General features: G+C 48.0%; 4 protein-coding genes across 4 annotated transcripts; 2 read left to right on the top strand and 2 right to left on the bottom strand.

Annotated features, from left to right (window-relative positions):
- Positions 1-2,179: 2,179 nt before the first annotated feature.
- MAA_09588 (TfdA family Taurine catabolism dioxygenase TauD) lies at positions 2,180-3,470 on the bottom strand (the record flags this gene model as incomplete). Its single annotated transcript, XM_007827586.2, has 3 exons — positions 2,180-2,445; positions 2,500-3,232; positions 3,321-3,470. 3 exons carry the CDS (start codon positions 3,468-3,470, stop codon positions 2,180-2,182), a joined length of 1,149 nt encoding a protein of 382 aa, XP_007825777.2.
- Positions 3,471-5,076: 1,606 nt separating this feature from the next.
- Positions 5,077-5,772, top strand: MAA_09589 (metal-dependent phosphohydrolase HD sub domain-containing protein; the record flags this gene model as incomplete). The annotated part of the gene is made up of 1 exon (XM_007827587.1): positions 5,077-5,772. The coding sequence occupies one exon, from the start codon at positions 5,077-5,079 to the stop codon at positions 5,770-5,772; it is 696 nt and encodes a 231-aa protein (XP_007825778.1).
- Positions 5,773-7,350: 1,578 nt separating this feature from the next.
- Positions 7,351-9,142, top strand: MAA_09590 (MFS transporter, SP family, sugar:H+ symporter; the record flags this gene model as incomplete). Its single annotated transcript, XM_007827588.2, has 4 exons — positions 7,351-7,467; positions 7,522-7,971; positions 8,010-8,354; positions 8,408-9,142. The coding sequence occupies 4 exons, from the start codon at positions 7,351-7,353 to the stop codon at positions 9,140-9,142; spliced, it is 1,647 nt and encodes a 548-aa protein (XP_007825779.2).
- A 1,081-nt stretch (positions 9,143-10,223) lies between these two features.
- On the bottom strand, positions 10,224-12,027 carry MAA_11182 (flavoprotein; the record flags this gene model as incomplete). The annotated part of the gene is made up of 3 exons (XM_011413162.1): positions 10,224-10,999; positions 11,053-11,585; positions 11,642-12,027. 3 exons carry the CDS (start codon positions 12,025-12,027, stop codon positions 10,224-10,226), a joined length of 1,695 nt encoding a protein of 564 aa, XP_011411464.1.
- Positions 12,028-14,822: the final 2,795 nt, after the last annotated feature.

The following is a 14,822-nucleotide window of genomic DNA, read 5'->3' as shown; positions in this document are numbered from 1 at the left end:
TTACCATAGGCGAGATTAAGAAGCGAAGAGGTGCCTGGAGTTTTGGGTGTGAATATTTTGACCCAACACCGGTGCAGCCAGCAGATAGACTATCTGACAGAGATGGTCTGCGAGACGGCAGTCCGACAGACTGGCGATTTTCATCAGACGGACAGACCAGAGCAGGCCGTCCGTTTGGGTTGGGCTGCTATTCCAGCCTCGCTACCAGTCCGCCGCGCTTTGGGTAACTGCAAGGGGCAAGTCTTCTCGACGTGGCGCTTCTGCAAGGGCCCGAAACTATTCGTTACCTTTTGCCTGTTGCATGACAGCTTGCAGTGTCAGATTCTGCTGAACATTGACGCTATAATTATGGGCTGCATAAAAGGAGCGACGGATCCTGAGTCATGTAAGGGAGAATTTTATCGTCGGTATAAAAGTGTAATTCATCGGCGTAGTTTTGAACCTGGGGCGAGGTGGGGAAGATCAAGTTTTAAGGTTCGGGAAGTTTAATGGCCCTGTAACTCGGCTAATCAATCCATGTGCGATATTATCAGCACCTGAGTCGACATGGATTGAAACAGGCGTACCGCTATTTGCTTTTCCTGGGCAGATTTACCCCCACGCATTAATGCCTTATCTATAGCATGAACTGCAGTTATTGCCAAGGCTTTCTATTCGGCTTAATCTCTTACTTGGCATTTATCCTTTTTTATATATAGCTCTGTAAGTAGCACCTCGATCAAGAAGCTAGAAGCTTTTCAAACTTACACTCTTCAAACCTTGATTCCCTACAGTTCCTACATGACTATTACCTTTATCACCGTTATCACGCTACTACCATGCTCGCCTTATCCTTTTTGCTAAGTGCCGCCGCGGGTGTTAACGCGATGCTTGGCAGCGATATTAAACCCGTCAAAATCTCAAACACAACATACATTTGTCCCACCGATTGTACCTATGGAGGTCGCTTATATCAGCGGGTGGGAAATTCGTGCCTGGAAAGCGAAATTGTTGTTTCGTCTGATTGGGGCTCTGAAGACTTCTATGCCTGTAATGGGACAAGCCCTGAGGGCTGGCACGAGCGACCCAACGACGGAGGAGCATCAGAGTGCCATGTTTTTCAATCAATCCCCAACGACTCTGACGTATGCGACAGTGAGAGGTGAGGCAAAGGTGGTACAAAGATAGTACCGTGGTTGTAATTGGAAAGGATACTAGAATCCGCCAACTAAGAGAGCGGACAAGGAGCACACTATTCTATGCTTAAGATGTGCTTGTTGGTTCATCGGGCTTGAGTATTTGAGCTATGGACGCTCAACTAGCATTCCCAAAGTCAGGTTACTTATTCAAGGCAAATGCCATTATTATCTCTGGTAGCAGTACTACAATAAGAATTTCCGTATTATTCCACTCTGTCAGAAATTGTGAGTGTTTTATTCTGTCCAAGCTATCCTTAACCTGTGGTTAGTCTCAAGAGTGTTTGTAACAGGCATGATAGAGACTTGGGTGAGATTCGAGGACGTGTCGGATAAAAGAGCCTTCGAAAAACGGACATCAAGACGCTCAGTCTCTTTAACCAATGTAATCTGGATGGCTCCTACAACGCCCTCGAGAGTATCTACAAGCATCAGTTCCAACTGGACATGTCAATTCAAAATATATGGTTCAGAGGTTCATGGAACTGGTGGATGATATTCGAAAATCGGCTTTTTGGCCGGAAGCCGGCCGACCACCCAAGGACAAATACGCTAATAACGCAGTCAAAAAGGAGCTTCTCAGCCATTCTCGATATGCACAGCAAATCATTGTCTACTAGAGCTTGAAGTACGGCATCAAGAACGGGGATACAAGACTCGTTGATCGGGTTATTGGTGTCTGTTGCTGTTACTTCAAGGGAACTGGACAGTCAAACTACGTATTCGAAATACTCTGCTTGAAGCGGCTAATAAATTTTAAGGCCTTTTACCTGATCCTAATACCTTAGAATACTTAATAGCTAGTATTAAATAAACGTGAATAATCGGAAACTCAATCTGCCCAGTCCATCTCACGTCCAGTCATGGAGCATGCACCACATTTTGTCAAGTCAGAACCGTATATTATATTAAGAGTTCCAAGGGATTTCATTGCTTCCAAGTATTATATGCTATCAAATTATGCCTTCATGTCTCATTCTAGTTTGCTTTTTCAGGCGACACATCTACTTGCGCGCCTCAAAGGGAGTCTCATAAGGCACCTCGGCCTGGGGCGTAATGCGAGCCAGGTGACGTCTCTGGCCGTCCTCCCAGTCTACAAGGGCCGTGTGCTGGGTAACTCTGTTGTCCCAAATGACGACGGTGCCCTCCTCCCACTTCACTCTAGCCTGAAAGTCGGCACCATATGCCAAGTGGTCATATAGGAACTTGAGAATGGCATCCGATTCTTCCCTCTTCAGGCCTAGAATCTCCCGTGTGACTATGGGTGTGTCTGTTAGCTGGTGTTTCAGGGGCGGCAGCTGCCTTGGTTGCCAGGTTGACTTACACTGGGGGTTGATGTAGAGCGCCTTCTCACCCGTGGCAGGATGAGTTCGCACAATGGGGTGGTCGTTGACCACGGGCTCCCGTCGCTTGATGCTGTTTCTGGCCGCGGCGGCGTTGACTTGTTCAATGCCGGAGTGGGTGGCTCGCAGGCCATGCAGACGCTCCTGGAACAGTGGGCTGAGACGGTTGTAAGCCTGGACGGCATCGACAAACAGGGTGTCGCCGCCCGTCTCTGGCTTGTTGAGGATATATAGGAAAGTTGTGCCGGGGGGTTGCTTCTCATACGACACGTCCGAATGCCAGGCCACGGAGCTGGTTCGGGCTTCAAAGAACTGAGCAGCTCCCTTGTCACCCTCGCCACGGTGCACAAGGTGAATCTCGGGATATCCCTCTGGGGCCCCAGACGTGGGGTGGATGTGGTGACGGCCAAAGTACTCGCCATACTTCAAGGCGTCTGGGATGGACAGGTCGGCAAAGTCTTGGTTTCTGAAGGCAACAACCTTGCGCTTGGCGACGTAGTGAGCCAGCTCATCTTTGCCCGCGTCGCTGAGTGAAGAAAGTTGGATACCAGAGATTTCTGAGCCAATGGTGGGCGTGAGTTGTGTGACCTTGGTTCCCTCAGGAAAGAGGTTGGGGTATGATGTGTCGGCGTCCTTGCCGTGCTCGTAGTGTTGGAAAGGCTCTAGGGGGCCCCATTTCTGCTCCCTGTTCCAGGTAGGGAGGTAGTGAGGGTACTGCGAAGAAATTCTGTTAGTATACATATTGTAAAGGAGATACACAGGTCATGTCACGGTACGTGATGGCAAGTAGAGACCTTCATACCTTGGCACCGTTACCGCCCTTCTTTCCAGTCTCGACATCGCGGTCCACGTTGTAAGGGTCAATTTCTTTATACTGTCCCAGGTGAAGTTTGTACGTTGGGCGAGGCTTAGCCTCCTCGGTGGCTGTGGTAGTAATTGCGGAAGGTGCCATGTTTGTATGCTGAGTACGTAGTATGTTTGTCTCCTGTCTTGCTCGATAAGCAACTCCTCGGACAGCATGAACAACGGACTCAGAGTTCCTTATATACTTGACTGCTCTGGGGGCCAACCCCGCTATATCTCCCTGACGCCAGATATTGCGAAATTATGCACGGTTACTGCAGTAGATGGCTTAGCCATCAGATCCTCCCCGGAATGTGATGCAGCTGACGGTATTTGGAAAGTCCCAAGTCAACACTAACATAATAGCTTGCAGTTTACACTTGAATACTGTTAGTGGATACACCAAGGCACGATCCCCGTTGACGTGATGATGGTGCCGATCACGTCACCTCACCCGATTCTTGCAAGTCTAACGCTGCATGATGCCCAGACATGCAAGCACGCAATTTTGGCCGGGCAAGACCTAATTCGTTTCGATGCATCAAATGAGAAGGTCTTAGACGTCGGTGTGTATCAGTCATGTCATGCCATGTCACACTGTGCCGTTGTCGGAGAGCAATGGCGTGCAGGATCTGGAACCGCGTCTAGGAATCTTGCTGGGCGGGCTCTGAGTTTGGACCAATTCCTCCAGGCATCGGTTGCAATATTATGAGGATAGATTGGCCCACATAGAGGGCGCGTCATCGGAATTTCTTTTCTCATGCAACGCCCCTCATCAATGGAAACTGGCTGTTCTCACGTAATCTAGGAGCACCTCTCGGACACGGGTAAAGAGCCCGAAAATATTCGGCAAGCGCAGTACATAATATGTGAATGTTTGCATCAAAAAGAGAAATTCATGGAAATGAGCAAGTGGTAGGTATCCGAGGTGATATTTACACCTTGCACTCCCGAGTCAACAAGACCAATGGATCTTGGACGCCCAGAAAGATTGGGAAGATGCCGGTCGCAACCATCGCTTAACGAAAAGGAGGTCTCGGAAGTTTCCGAGTCCAAATGTGAGACACTGCCAAGAGGGAAATTGCCGTTTAATATGGCGTGCCAATGGCGAGGCGTTCCAGTGACAGGTTGTGGCGGAGAGGTCTGCAGCCATCTTGGCAATTTCATCACGCAATACTAGCGACTTGACAAGTGGCGTTTTTGTCAAGGTAGATCATCACTAGAGCCTGCAGGAGAAGCCTTGGAAGGTTCCCTGGCGACTTCTCGAAGCCGTGACGAGGAACCCGAAACACGGTATCGTATTAGAGGACAGCATTTCGTTTCTACTGTGAAGATAATCGCTGGTATCTACTGGCAGTTAGTTGGCCCAGGTAATGTGTCGTGTATATTGAGAACAACTCTCATTACGAAGCCATACGCCAAATACCTAGGTACTTCAGTGTCTAAATATTAATACTCAGCCAGGTGTTTGTATTACAAATGGCCGCCATCGCTGTTCAACTCTCCAACGCCACGGAGGCTTGACTCGATCCCCACACTGTTGCCCCGTCTGTCAGCAAGTCAGCTACGGAGTACATATGTCTGGTACTCCGTACAGGGCGCGAATCCGGGGTGAGGGGGCACTGGGGGGATAAAACTGAGATGGTGGCCACGTACATGTATGCAGAGGCGACCGGCAAGCCCGCCCACGTGAAGAACTCCCATACAGCACCAACATGGAAAGGAACAAGGCCGAGGTTGTCCTGCCGCCAGAGGTGCTAGCTAGAATCCCCCAAACGACGCTCTGCTCGAGCGCCTTGGGCCTTGCATGGCAGACGGTGCAACGGCCCGTCTTCAATCACTCGATCCGGGTGTTTTTCGCGGCCCAGTGGTTGGCCGAGAAGGAAGGCTCGGAATGGGCGCAACCCGACAATTTGCCTCTCCTCTTTGTCGCCTGCGTCTGCCATGACCTGGGAACCAGCGACAACTTCAACGGACCCCAGCGATTCGAGGTGGAAGGCGCAGATGCCGCCCAGCATCACTGCCAATCTCACGGCATCTCGGAGCAAGACAGCCGCAAGGTTTGGACCGCCATTGCTGTTCACACCAGCCCCGGCATTGCGGAGAGAATTGACCCATTCTCCCGATTGGTTCGGTATGGTGTCATGATGGACTTTTCAATGGTAGTACGAGCCGACGTTGGGGCCGATGACTTGTTTGTTGAGCTCGAAAAGACGCTCCCCAGATTGGATATTGAGCGGGTTTTGGCAGACGCAGTGGTCAACCAAGCAAACGAGGTAGAGGCCAGCCAGCGTACAGATAACAAGAGCTGGTTCTCAACTCACAAATTCCCAATCGCTAGTTGGCCGGGTATATTGCTTCGAGCCCGCTTGCAGAACCCAGACCATGTAGGGAGGAACCCGGCCTTTTAAAGTATTCGAAGCTATATAATAAGTTGGGGAAATAGTTGAAGTTGTGTAATAAATGGCCTTTTTGACTAGATCGAGTGCGGCACGAGTAAGTCGGGTAACTGGCCCGGATTGCTACACGCGTGTTGAGCTAGTAGAGGAAATATGGCAGGATCCTGGTGCGTATTACATGGATAAATAGGATATCGGCCAACAAGAAGTGGTAAAAGTGCGGGATCCTTGAGGCGTGGGCGGCCCTATTAATTGCCCTGCCAAAATGCTAATAAAAGAAAAAGGTACGATAAAGGGACCGTCTCCGCATTTGCCAGAGAACAAACTGCGGTGAAAGTCTCACAGGCACAACCACAAGTTACGTCCGTTCGTGACCGCAGTGTAGGGTTTCCGACTTGAGAGACACAAGGAAATAATTTAACTACCAGACCCTTTTCTATCCGTCGATATGCGGTTGGCTGGGGAAATATGATAAGCTGATAGTCGAGTCGCGCTTAGTGACACTCTCCGACGGCATCTACTACACGGACCTGACTTTTACCGTTTCGGATTCTTTTTAACCTTCTTGACCCACGGCTACTTCCTAGTAAAGGCTATATATATAACTGGCTTCTTATGAGAAATATGGCGGTTTGGCATAAAGTTATAGGCCTCCTTTTTTTTGCATTCAAACCAATTGGAAGCGATAAAGGTCAGGCCCGTGTAATATATTCTAATAGCATGTGGTTCTTATTTTATATCATCTACATTCCAACTAACCTTTCTACTACTATTATTACGGTTAGTCGGCCTTAAAAATAAGGGCTCAGATAGTCTTAGCATCCCTCCTTATTAGTCTGGCCTTGGGTAGTCCATAGGCTATTCATTCCCCCAATGATGATGACGGTGGATGTCCCCAAGGAGGAAAGGCAATTCTCGGACTGGTAACTTTCGTTAAATGCCAACCCATTTATATGAGGAAAAAACATCCATTTTGGCCTTGGTTAACCACTTTCGGGGCATTGTGGTAGTCTTCTTTATTTTTCATTTACAACAAGGTACTACCCCCGGCAAATTCCTTCAACCATTTGCTCTAGAAGAAAGTCTCTATATTTGTTACATCTCGGAATTCGGTCATTGGTGCCGTATGGGTTCCGGAATCGACTTGATCGGCGACATTTGCATGGCTCGTGGAAGGTCAACGGTGTACTCGGTACCCAGCCATGCCATCAACTGGCATCAATTGATGTCTGGTCTTTCTAAACACGCTGCTGGCACAGTTACCCACTGATATTTCAGGTTGTATCGGCAAGACGAATCTTTGCACTTGAATCGGTCACGAGCATCCCATTTACCTCGGCACCGGAGTGTGGTAGTTGGACAATTGGACTGCTACAATGAGGCGCACTTAGTCTAGCATGCTTTCCTGGGGACCATGTACGCATCGCACTGCGCTAACATTGAATCGTTACACTCTTCGGGTGGTTTCGTTGTCGCATGGTTGGGCGACAAAGGTTGCACAAAGAATGCGACCTTGGGCCAAACACTGTCTCGGTCCTCGACCCCTCACCGACTTCAATTTGAAGATTTCAGTAACCCTTATCGCTCATCATGGTGTTAACTAGCAAGGGCAGCAGCACCAAATACCTTGGCGGCTCTGGCGATGCTCTTACAATTTGGATTTCTATAGCCGCAAGCACCGTTCTTGTCTTCTACGGATACGATCAGGTAAGCCCGGGTCTTTCTCCCTACATGACGCCTCCACTTACCACTTGTGTGTAGGGAGTGTTCGGAAATGTCCTAGTCACGCAAGATTTCCTCGACACCATGGGCAACCCCTCAGCACAAGACCAAGGGACCATGACATCCGTATACAACCTTGGCTGTTTTGCTGGCGCATTGTCCACCTTGTATTCTGGCGACAAGCTCGGCAGACCGAGGACTCTTATACTCGGCAGCCTCATTGTTGCCATTGGTGCCGTCATCCAAGCTGCATCCTGGGGTGCAGCCCAGATGTATGTTGGCCGTGTCGTGGCTGGCTTGGGTACTGGCATGAACACTGCCACTTCTGGCGTGTGGCAGTCCGAGACGTCAAAAATGCGAAGCCGTGGAAAACTAGTCATTATCCAAATGGCAAACTGCATCGCCGGCTTTTGCTTGTCAAACTGGCTGACCTTGGGCTTCTCGTTCGCTCCGGGCAGCGTATCATGGCGATTTCCACTGGCCTTCCAAGTCTGCAAGTAGTTCGAAGTCTTCTTTTGTTTGGCAAGGATATTCTGACCTCGAAAATAGTCTTTTCTGGGCTCATCATGCTTATATGTCCCTTCCTGCCGGATTCCCCGCGTCTATTAATTCGCAAGGGAAAGTATGACGAAGCCCATGACGTGCTCGCAGCTCTCCAAGGCGACGATGCCACTGCCGATTCACCATCCGTCAGAACACAATTCTCCATCATTAAGGGCATCCTGGACACCGAGTATGCCGTCACCTACACGTGGTGGCAGCTCTTCACTGGCAAGGGACCTGCAGGCGTCGTTCGTCGAATGATCCTTGGCGCATGGATGCAAGCTATGAACCAGATTAGCGGTATTAATGTCACCTCATATTACATGACAGTGAGTTAAATCAGGACTAAACCGCCGGAAATAAGGCACTAAGGAGAAAGCAGTATGTCTTTATTCATTCAATCGGTCTTGATGAGCTCCTGGCTAGAATCCTAGCTGCCGCCGGCTCTGTTGATTACCTTATTTTCTCCTTCCTCGCGTATTTTGTCGTTGAGCGCTACGGACGTCGCAAGGTTATGATGACCTCTGCGGTTGGATGTGCCCTCTGCTGGATCATCATTTCAATAGCTCTTGGACTTTCGGAAACCGGCAGAGGGGATTCTTTCAAGTTGGGTGTTTTTGCTGTTAGTTTTTTCTTTGTCTTTTTTGCCTGTTTCGCCACGGGCGTTCTCGGCGTGCCATGGTTGTACCCAACGGAAATAAACGCCCTGGCATTCAGATCCCAAGGAGCGAGTCTTGCCATGGCCACTAACTGGATAATGAATTACATGGTGGCTCAAATCACGCCTCCGGGAATCGAAAACCTGGGTTACAAATTCTGGATCATCTGGGCCGTAATTTGCGCGTCCTTTGTTCCCACTACCTATTTCTTTTATCCAGAGACAGCCAACCGATCGCTCGAAGATATCGACAGATTCTTTGCTGACAATCCAGGTATCTTTGTCTTTAGAAACAAGATAGCCACCCAGCTCCAAAGACCGTCCATTTACGAAGAAGCAGACAATAGAGTTGCGCACAGGAAAGAGAATATAAGCGATAAGAAATTGGCGACAATTGTTAGTACCAAACCAAAGGAACAAGGAGCTCATTACCAGGCAGCTTCCTTGTCCCAACAGTAAAGCTAGTATTTGAGGCCATTTGGGACTGTTGCTTAAATAGTCAACCAGGAAGGAGAGAAATACAACCTCTAGTAAGAATCTCTGTTTATTACGTTTTGGGGCTGGGTAATTGACGCTGTATGTGGGAGCTACCAGTAGCTAGTAAGAACATTTCACCGGCCGCCGCTAGAGACATCGAGACATGGACTGTTGAAACAAGGAAACATATGGACATACCAATTAAAACAAGCTCAAGGCCTGCTTCAATTCGTTGCAGGCGTCCTAGGCCTCCTCGAATCCTCGACCCTGGGGTGCGGGATCGCCAGCCTCGGTCGGCCTCGTTCCCACGCGCAACTCCTAGTCCGCCTCCCGAAATACGATATCGAATCCTCTTTGAAGCAGGGGTGATCTCTTTCAGAGAAGACGCCGTGGCCTAAAACTACTAATATATAAAGCTATAAATATATAAAAACGTTGAGCTTATCGCTCGCGCCGGTGGGCACGTCGTGGAACCAGCCGTCAAGAAGTCTGCGACCACCAAGGCCCGGCGTGCCAAATTTTCGCAGGAGTTCACTGCCGCCACCAAGAAGTTCACGAGCATGGTTGATCGTGCCCGTATGAACCCCAGCCTGGTCTGCACGATAATAATACCAACCTAGGTTGGTAGTGTGGAAAATCATTGGGCAATCGTAGCCGGCCAGGCATTACGACACAATCGCTTCATCCAAAATGCCGAGTGAAAACATTGTGACAACACTTGCAAGTCAAATTTATATCCCAAATTCTTTTCTTTTGACCCCTTCACATAATTTGTTGGAGCAATAGAGCGCGTTATTTTTTCCCATGTCGTATATTAACCGCTCTTTGTCTAAAACTGCATTTGGTGCTTCTCCCATCTAGTCCCATGAGGTCTGAGCAGGCAGGGCCAAAATTCCTCTCGCCAGGGACGATTGACCTCTTTCCACAGGAATAATGCTATTTACATTCTTGTGACACGCCGTAACCCTCCTGCCATATAATGCACGAGACACTCCAAATCGCTATCCTTCCCGAGGCGTCACGCTCAAGAATAATCAACATCGGCTTCGACTGACAGCATGTGTCACACATCAGGCTGCAACAGCTTCCGCTGACACTCAAGACTCATCAGGGTTCTTGTAAAAGGATGAATAGCGTCGAGCTTAAAGACCTCTGCGAGCCGGGGCTTACCCTTCCACCAATAGCGCTGTCTGAATATACTATCGTCCGGCGTCGCTGTGCTCTTTGGCTCATTTATGAGAATAGTGATGCCATGACCGGTATGCGCGACCGCAACCTTTTCCCACGCGCACTTAACTTCAGGACAGAATTTGAACTCTGCGGTTTTCGTATCCAGGGGTAGCTGCCAATAACTTTCCCAGAATAACATGGCGTCTGAATGCTCAACGCTGTAGCGGAAGAGGCAAGAGGGTACATCGCATTTGTAGAGACGGCAAATACTGGTGTTAAATATCTCTAAGCTGACAAGATTCGGCAGGTTTTCGGCAACTTGAGCTGTGAGTAGAAGCAGGCGGTTAATAAGGCCCAAGTCATTATCAGGACGCAGTATATCCGACCTAAAGCAGACTCTCTCAAGCTTGTGCCATTGCGCCGGCAATAGCGGTGTAGTCAGAGCATTGGCAGAAGGACATTGCATTTCTGTAAGCCGAGTCTCTGTGCCCAAGGGCTCTACAACAGAAACTTCCTTGAATCGGTGCCCATGATTGTATAGTAGATCCATGACAGATAATGGCCTGGTCTGTACGGGAGTTGGCCTCATGAACCCTCTGAAATTTTCTGCAAAATAGTGAAAACTTTCAAGGCTTTCTGGCAAGGATAAAAGTACATGTTCTCGAAAGTCTAATTGCGTACGTTAGCCAAGGAGTCTTTTATTGGGCACGTTTCTCACATACCTTTGAGATATTTCTCTTCTTCTTCGTTGGTTCTCCTGCAGAATCTCTCTAGCCTCAAGGAGTTAATATGTACCAAGCTCTCATGGATAAGTTTGGTAAGTGCTAACGGACTCATCTGTCGCTGGAACTGACGCCTTATGAGTAGAGAGTTGATACTTTCTACTCTTGGAAGATGGCTGTTCTTGAGTCCTTGGAATTGCAAGAGGGACCCGAGGTATCTCCCGACTGGATGAAAACCCTGCGGTCTGCTTAAAGTCAATCTGGTAGCTCGATAATGCAGTGGACGAGTTTCAATACTATTGTATCTTTTTTTTTGGTTGTGAAATATTGTCATTTCGATTGTTCCATCGAGATTGTCCCAGCTTCGGAAAGGGTAGTCGTGATGCGTGGTGATGTCATCGTAGTAATGTCTAGAGTCACTAGAAGACTTAATGGCTAGCTCTAGTGTTAAGCCACCAGAGCGGCCTCTAGGTACCCAAGTCGAGAGTATACCAAGTAGCATCTCCATTGCAGCAGTGAAAACTCTGTTGTTTCTATTCATTATTAGCATGGCATCGTAAGAGTGAGGATATCAGAAGATGGATCATACCGATAAATGTCAAACCAACTTTCGAGTTTGTGGCATGACGGGCAAGAATAACCTGGCAACACAATGAGAAACAATAAATGACGAACGTAAGTAGTTCTGTGGGCGTTCTTTCCGCTCATGATGCGTGCAAAGTCTTGTAGAGCGGTGTCGTCGACCAAAAGATGACGAAAAGTCATCTTCTCAAAAAAAGATTGCCATTCAGAGCAGACTGTGGCGTACGAGGCAAGTCGATCAGGCCTCTCGCCGCCGTAAAAGTCAAGTCGATCATTTCCATCGCCCTGGGATACCAAGTTAAGAATTTCGAACCGCAATTCAGGTGGAAGGTCGAGCCAAGTTGCATATGTCTGGGGGCCGTCTTGCGGCTGCGGAACAGGTGCGGATGCCATGGATAGAGAAGATGGCACGAGTAGAGAAGAGAGAGAGAGAGGATTCGAAGTATACAAGAATCGTCGCGTAGCGAGAGATGGGGCCGATTTATGTCTAGATGAAAAGGAGTTAAAAATTGTGGGCTTCATGGAGAAAATTCTTAGATTTGCCTAATTAATAAAGTTCATCTAGCTAGAGCTACTTTGATAACTCACTTCAATGTTGAAAGCAAGTAAGTTTGTACTAGCATTTTATACGCTGGCCTAAATCTGTAGTGGCACGAAGACATTGTACATATAATGGCTGCCACTGAGGCCAGCACATATGGTACCAGCTTGACCGTAAATTTAGCTTCCAGATCTAACCAGTTAACATTATTGGGCGTACATATGTATGCCTAGGATAAAGTTTAGGCAGCTTCAGTGACAGACTAGGGCCTGGCTGCTTATCTTAGCTCAATTGAGGCTGCCCCGCTAAAGTTTAGTTCTTGAAGCGGAAATGGATTTTGGTGGTTTGTCGCGACAACTAGAGTCTGGTGTTTGGCACCAGAATATTGTAAGTAATAGTACATGTATATAATTATTATAAAATTGTAAACTACTATGCAAGTAACGCGTTATATAATATATAAGTCGGGGTTATACTAATATATTTTACGTATTTAATTGGACAGGATTACTGCAGTAACAGGCAGAAGAAGTATACTTTATTAGTTTAAGCGAGGCGACTTCTGGCATCCTATTATTACTCGCGTTTTGCGCCCTTGTGGTCTTCCGCATTTTCTTCCTGTTTGTGAGCAACAGGAACTGCTCTTCAGCATCCGTAAAGTTTGCAGCACAAAATCCCCAAATTGGGCTAACGCATTTGGGCACAGTGCGCATGGTACTATACCTAACCATGTCTAAAACTCGTGACCCACGGAAGGACTGGTACGGTACATGTCCACGATAGCAGGGCCGCCTAGTCTTAGCATCGCCATCTTTATCACCTTGTCTTTAGCGAGCAAATTTCCGTCGCTAGTATCACATGCGCTCTCCAGTCAGGCCAAATAGCTTGTAAAACGAGGCGCCATGTAGGTCTCTAATAACTACCCCAACTCCGGCTTTTTTTTTTTTACCTGCGGCTAGAACGTCCTAGCTCTTGGCCTAGCCGGGGTTCCAAGTATTAGCCTAAGAAGCGGCCGTGTTAGGCAGCGGATTCAGGGGGATAACAGTGCAATACCAGTACCGAGCGTCTTCATGTTCGTACCAGGGATGCCGGTGGTCGTGAATCGCGCAGCTGTCGCGGTGCCGGTTATTAGATAGCATCATGCTCATCTCGAAGGTACAGGAAAGAGATCTTATAGGCAACCAGGTTTTATAAGAAATAATTACAGTATAAGGCAGACTAGAGGAAATAAGTATAAGAATAATAAAAAAGGTATAATAGTAGCTTAGTAAGAATATTTAAATATAAAGTACTAGTAAAGGTAACTAACTAATAAAAAGCTAAGAAATTATAGCTAATAGGAAAATAAAAGGCTTAGAACGTAGCCGGCGGGTAGGGCAGAAGAACCTTTCGTTCTTTAAGGCACTTATAGATTAATGTAGAAACAGGAGAGGTGATAAGTTGTTAGATTCTCAGTGACCACAAAATATGAAGGCTGGCTCAGGTAGTTGGGGAGTAAAAATAAAAGACCTCAATTCTTCAAGTTAAACAAGAAGAGAAGACAGACAAGAGTACATCACAATATTTTATCTCCGTAATAGTGCCACCGTATTTCTGACTAAAGTCCAGATTGTTCCGTCTCCTGAATTTTCTTTCGTTTTCGACATGTACGGCTTGGTGAGTTTGCTGTTGAGAAGACGATCTACATAGGAGTGAAAGTGAATATCCCAGGTGAAGAAGGGTTCGCCGCTAACTGTAGATGCGCGATGCGAAAGACATTAAATGTCCTATCAAATAACCTGATAGGGTGTACGCTGCGGCGACGAGGGGATACTATTATATTTAGTCCGAGGATCAGGTTGATGTTCTAAAAGGCCCTTTGCGTTATAAGTGAACGAGCCAGTGTGAACCTGGCAAAATATTGCTGGGACTGCGAGGCACACGGACGTCGAAGTTTGACGGGGGTGTGTGGTGTCCTCGCATTGCGATTCGTGCAGCCTGTACGTGCAGCTATCGCGGTGTCGGACACTGGACATGTTATTGTCTAAAGTGCGGGAGAGAGGCTTGGTAGGCAACAGAGTGCCTGAAGAGATAACTGCTGCACAGGCAAGGTTATGGAGCGAAGCGAGAAGACCGTTGGAGAGGCATTGGAGAGGCAGGGGGCTGGCTGGACTTGGAGAGACATATCAAGGCAGGCAGAGTAGCCAATAAGAGGGCGAGAAATTCTAACCAATAGGAGATAAGGGATTTAGCGGGGAGGAAATTTTGGCGTCGGGGTGCGTCCAGAAGAGCCTTTCGTTCCTCAAGGCACGTAGAGTCAGCCTTCGGCTGAACAAGCAGCCATGGTCGATCTCTAGGTCACAGCCCTCTGCGAGAAACCAATCGGAAGTCGCAGATGCACCACACACGCATACCCACACCTTCTGCAGCCCCGGTTGTTTCTGCCCGGCACGATTTTAGGTTTGAGCCAAGGCGCCGTTATCTCGGTACTCAGACTTGTGACTCAGGTACCCGTTTCACCATGTCGTGGCTAGCTTCAGACCAATCTTACGTGCCGGAAAATAGCTGAGAAGAAGTCTTCTTATCAGGTTTTATGTGGCTCATCAAAAAGGTCAGACATTCTCTTAGACAAGCTTCTTTATAGGCGCCCTAATCTTCATTCGAAGGA

Source organism: Metarhizium robertsii (assembly GCF_000187425.2).
Source record: "Metarhizium robertsii ARSEF 23 chromosome Unknown MAA_Scf_5, whole genome shotgun sequence".
In the NCBI taxonomy this organism is placed as follows: domain Eukaryota; kingdom Fungi; phylum Ascomycota; class Sordariomycetes; order Hypocreales; family Clavicipitaceae; genus Metarhizium; species Metarhizium robertsii.
This window is presented reverse-complemented; position numbering and strand designations above follow the sequence as displayed.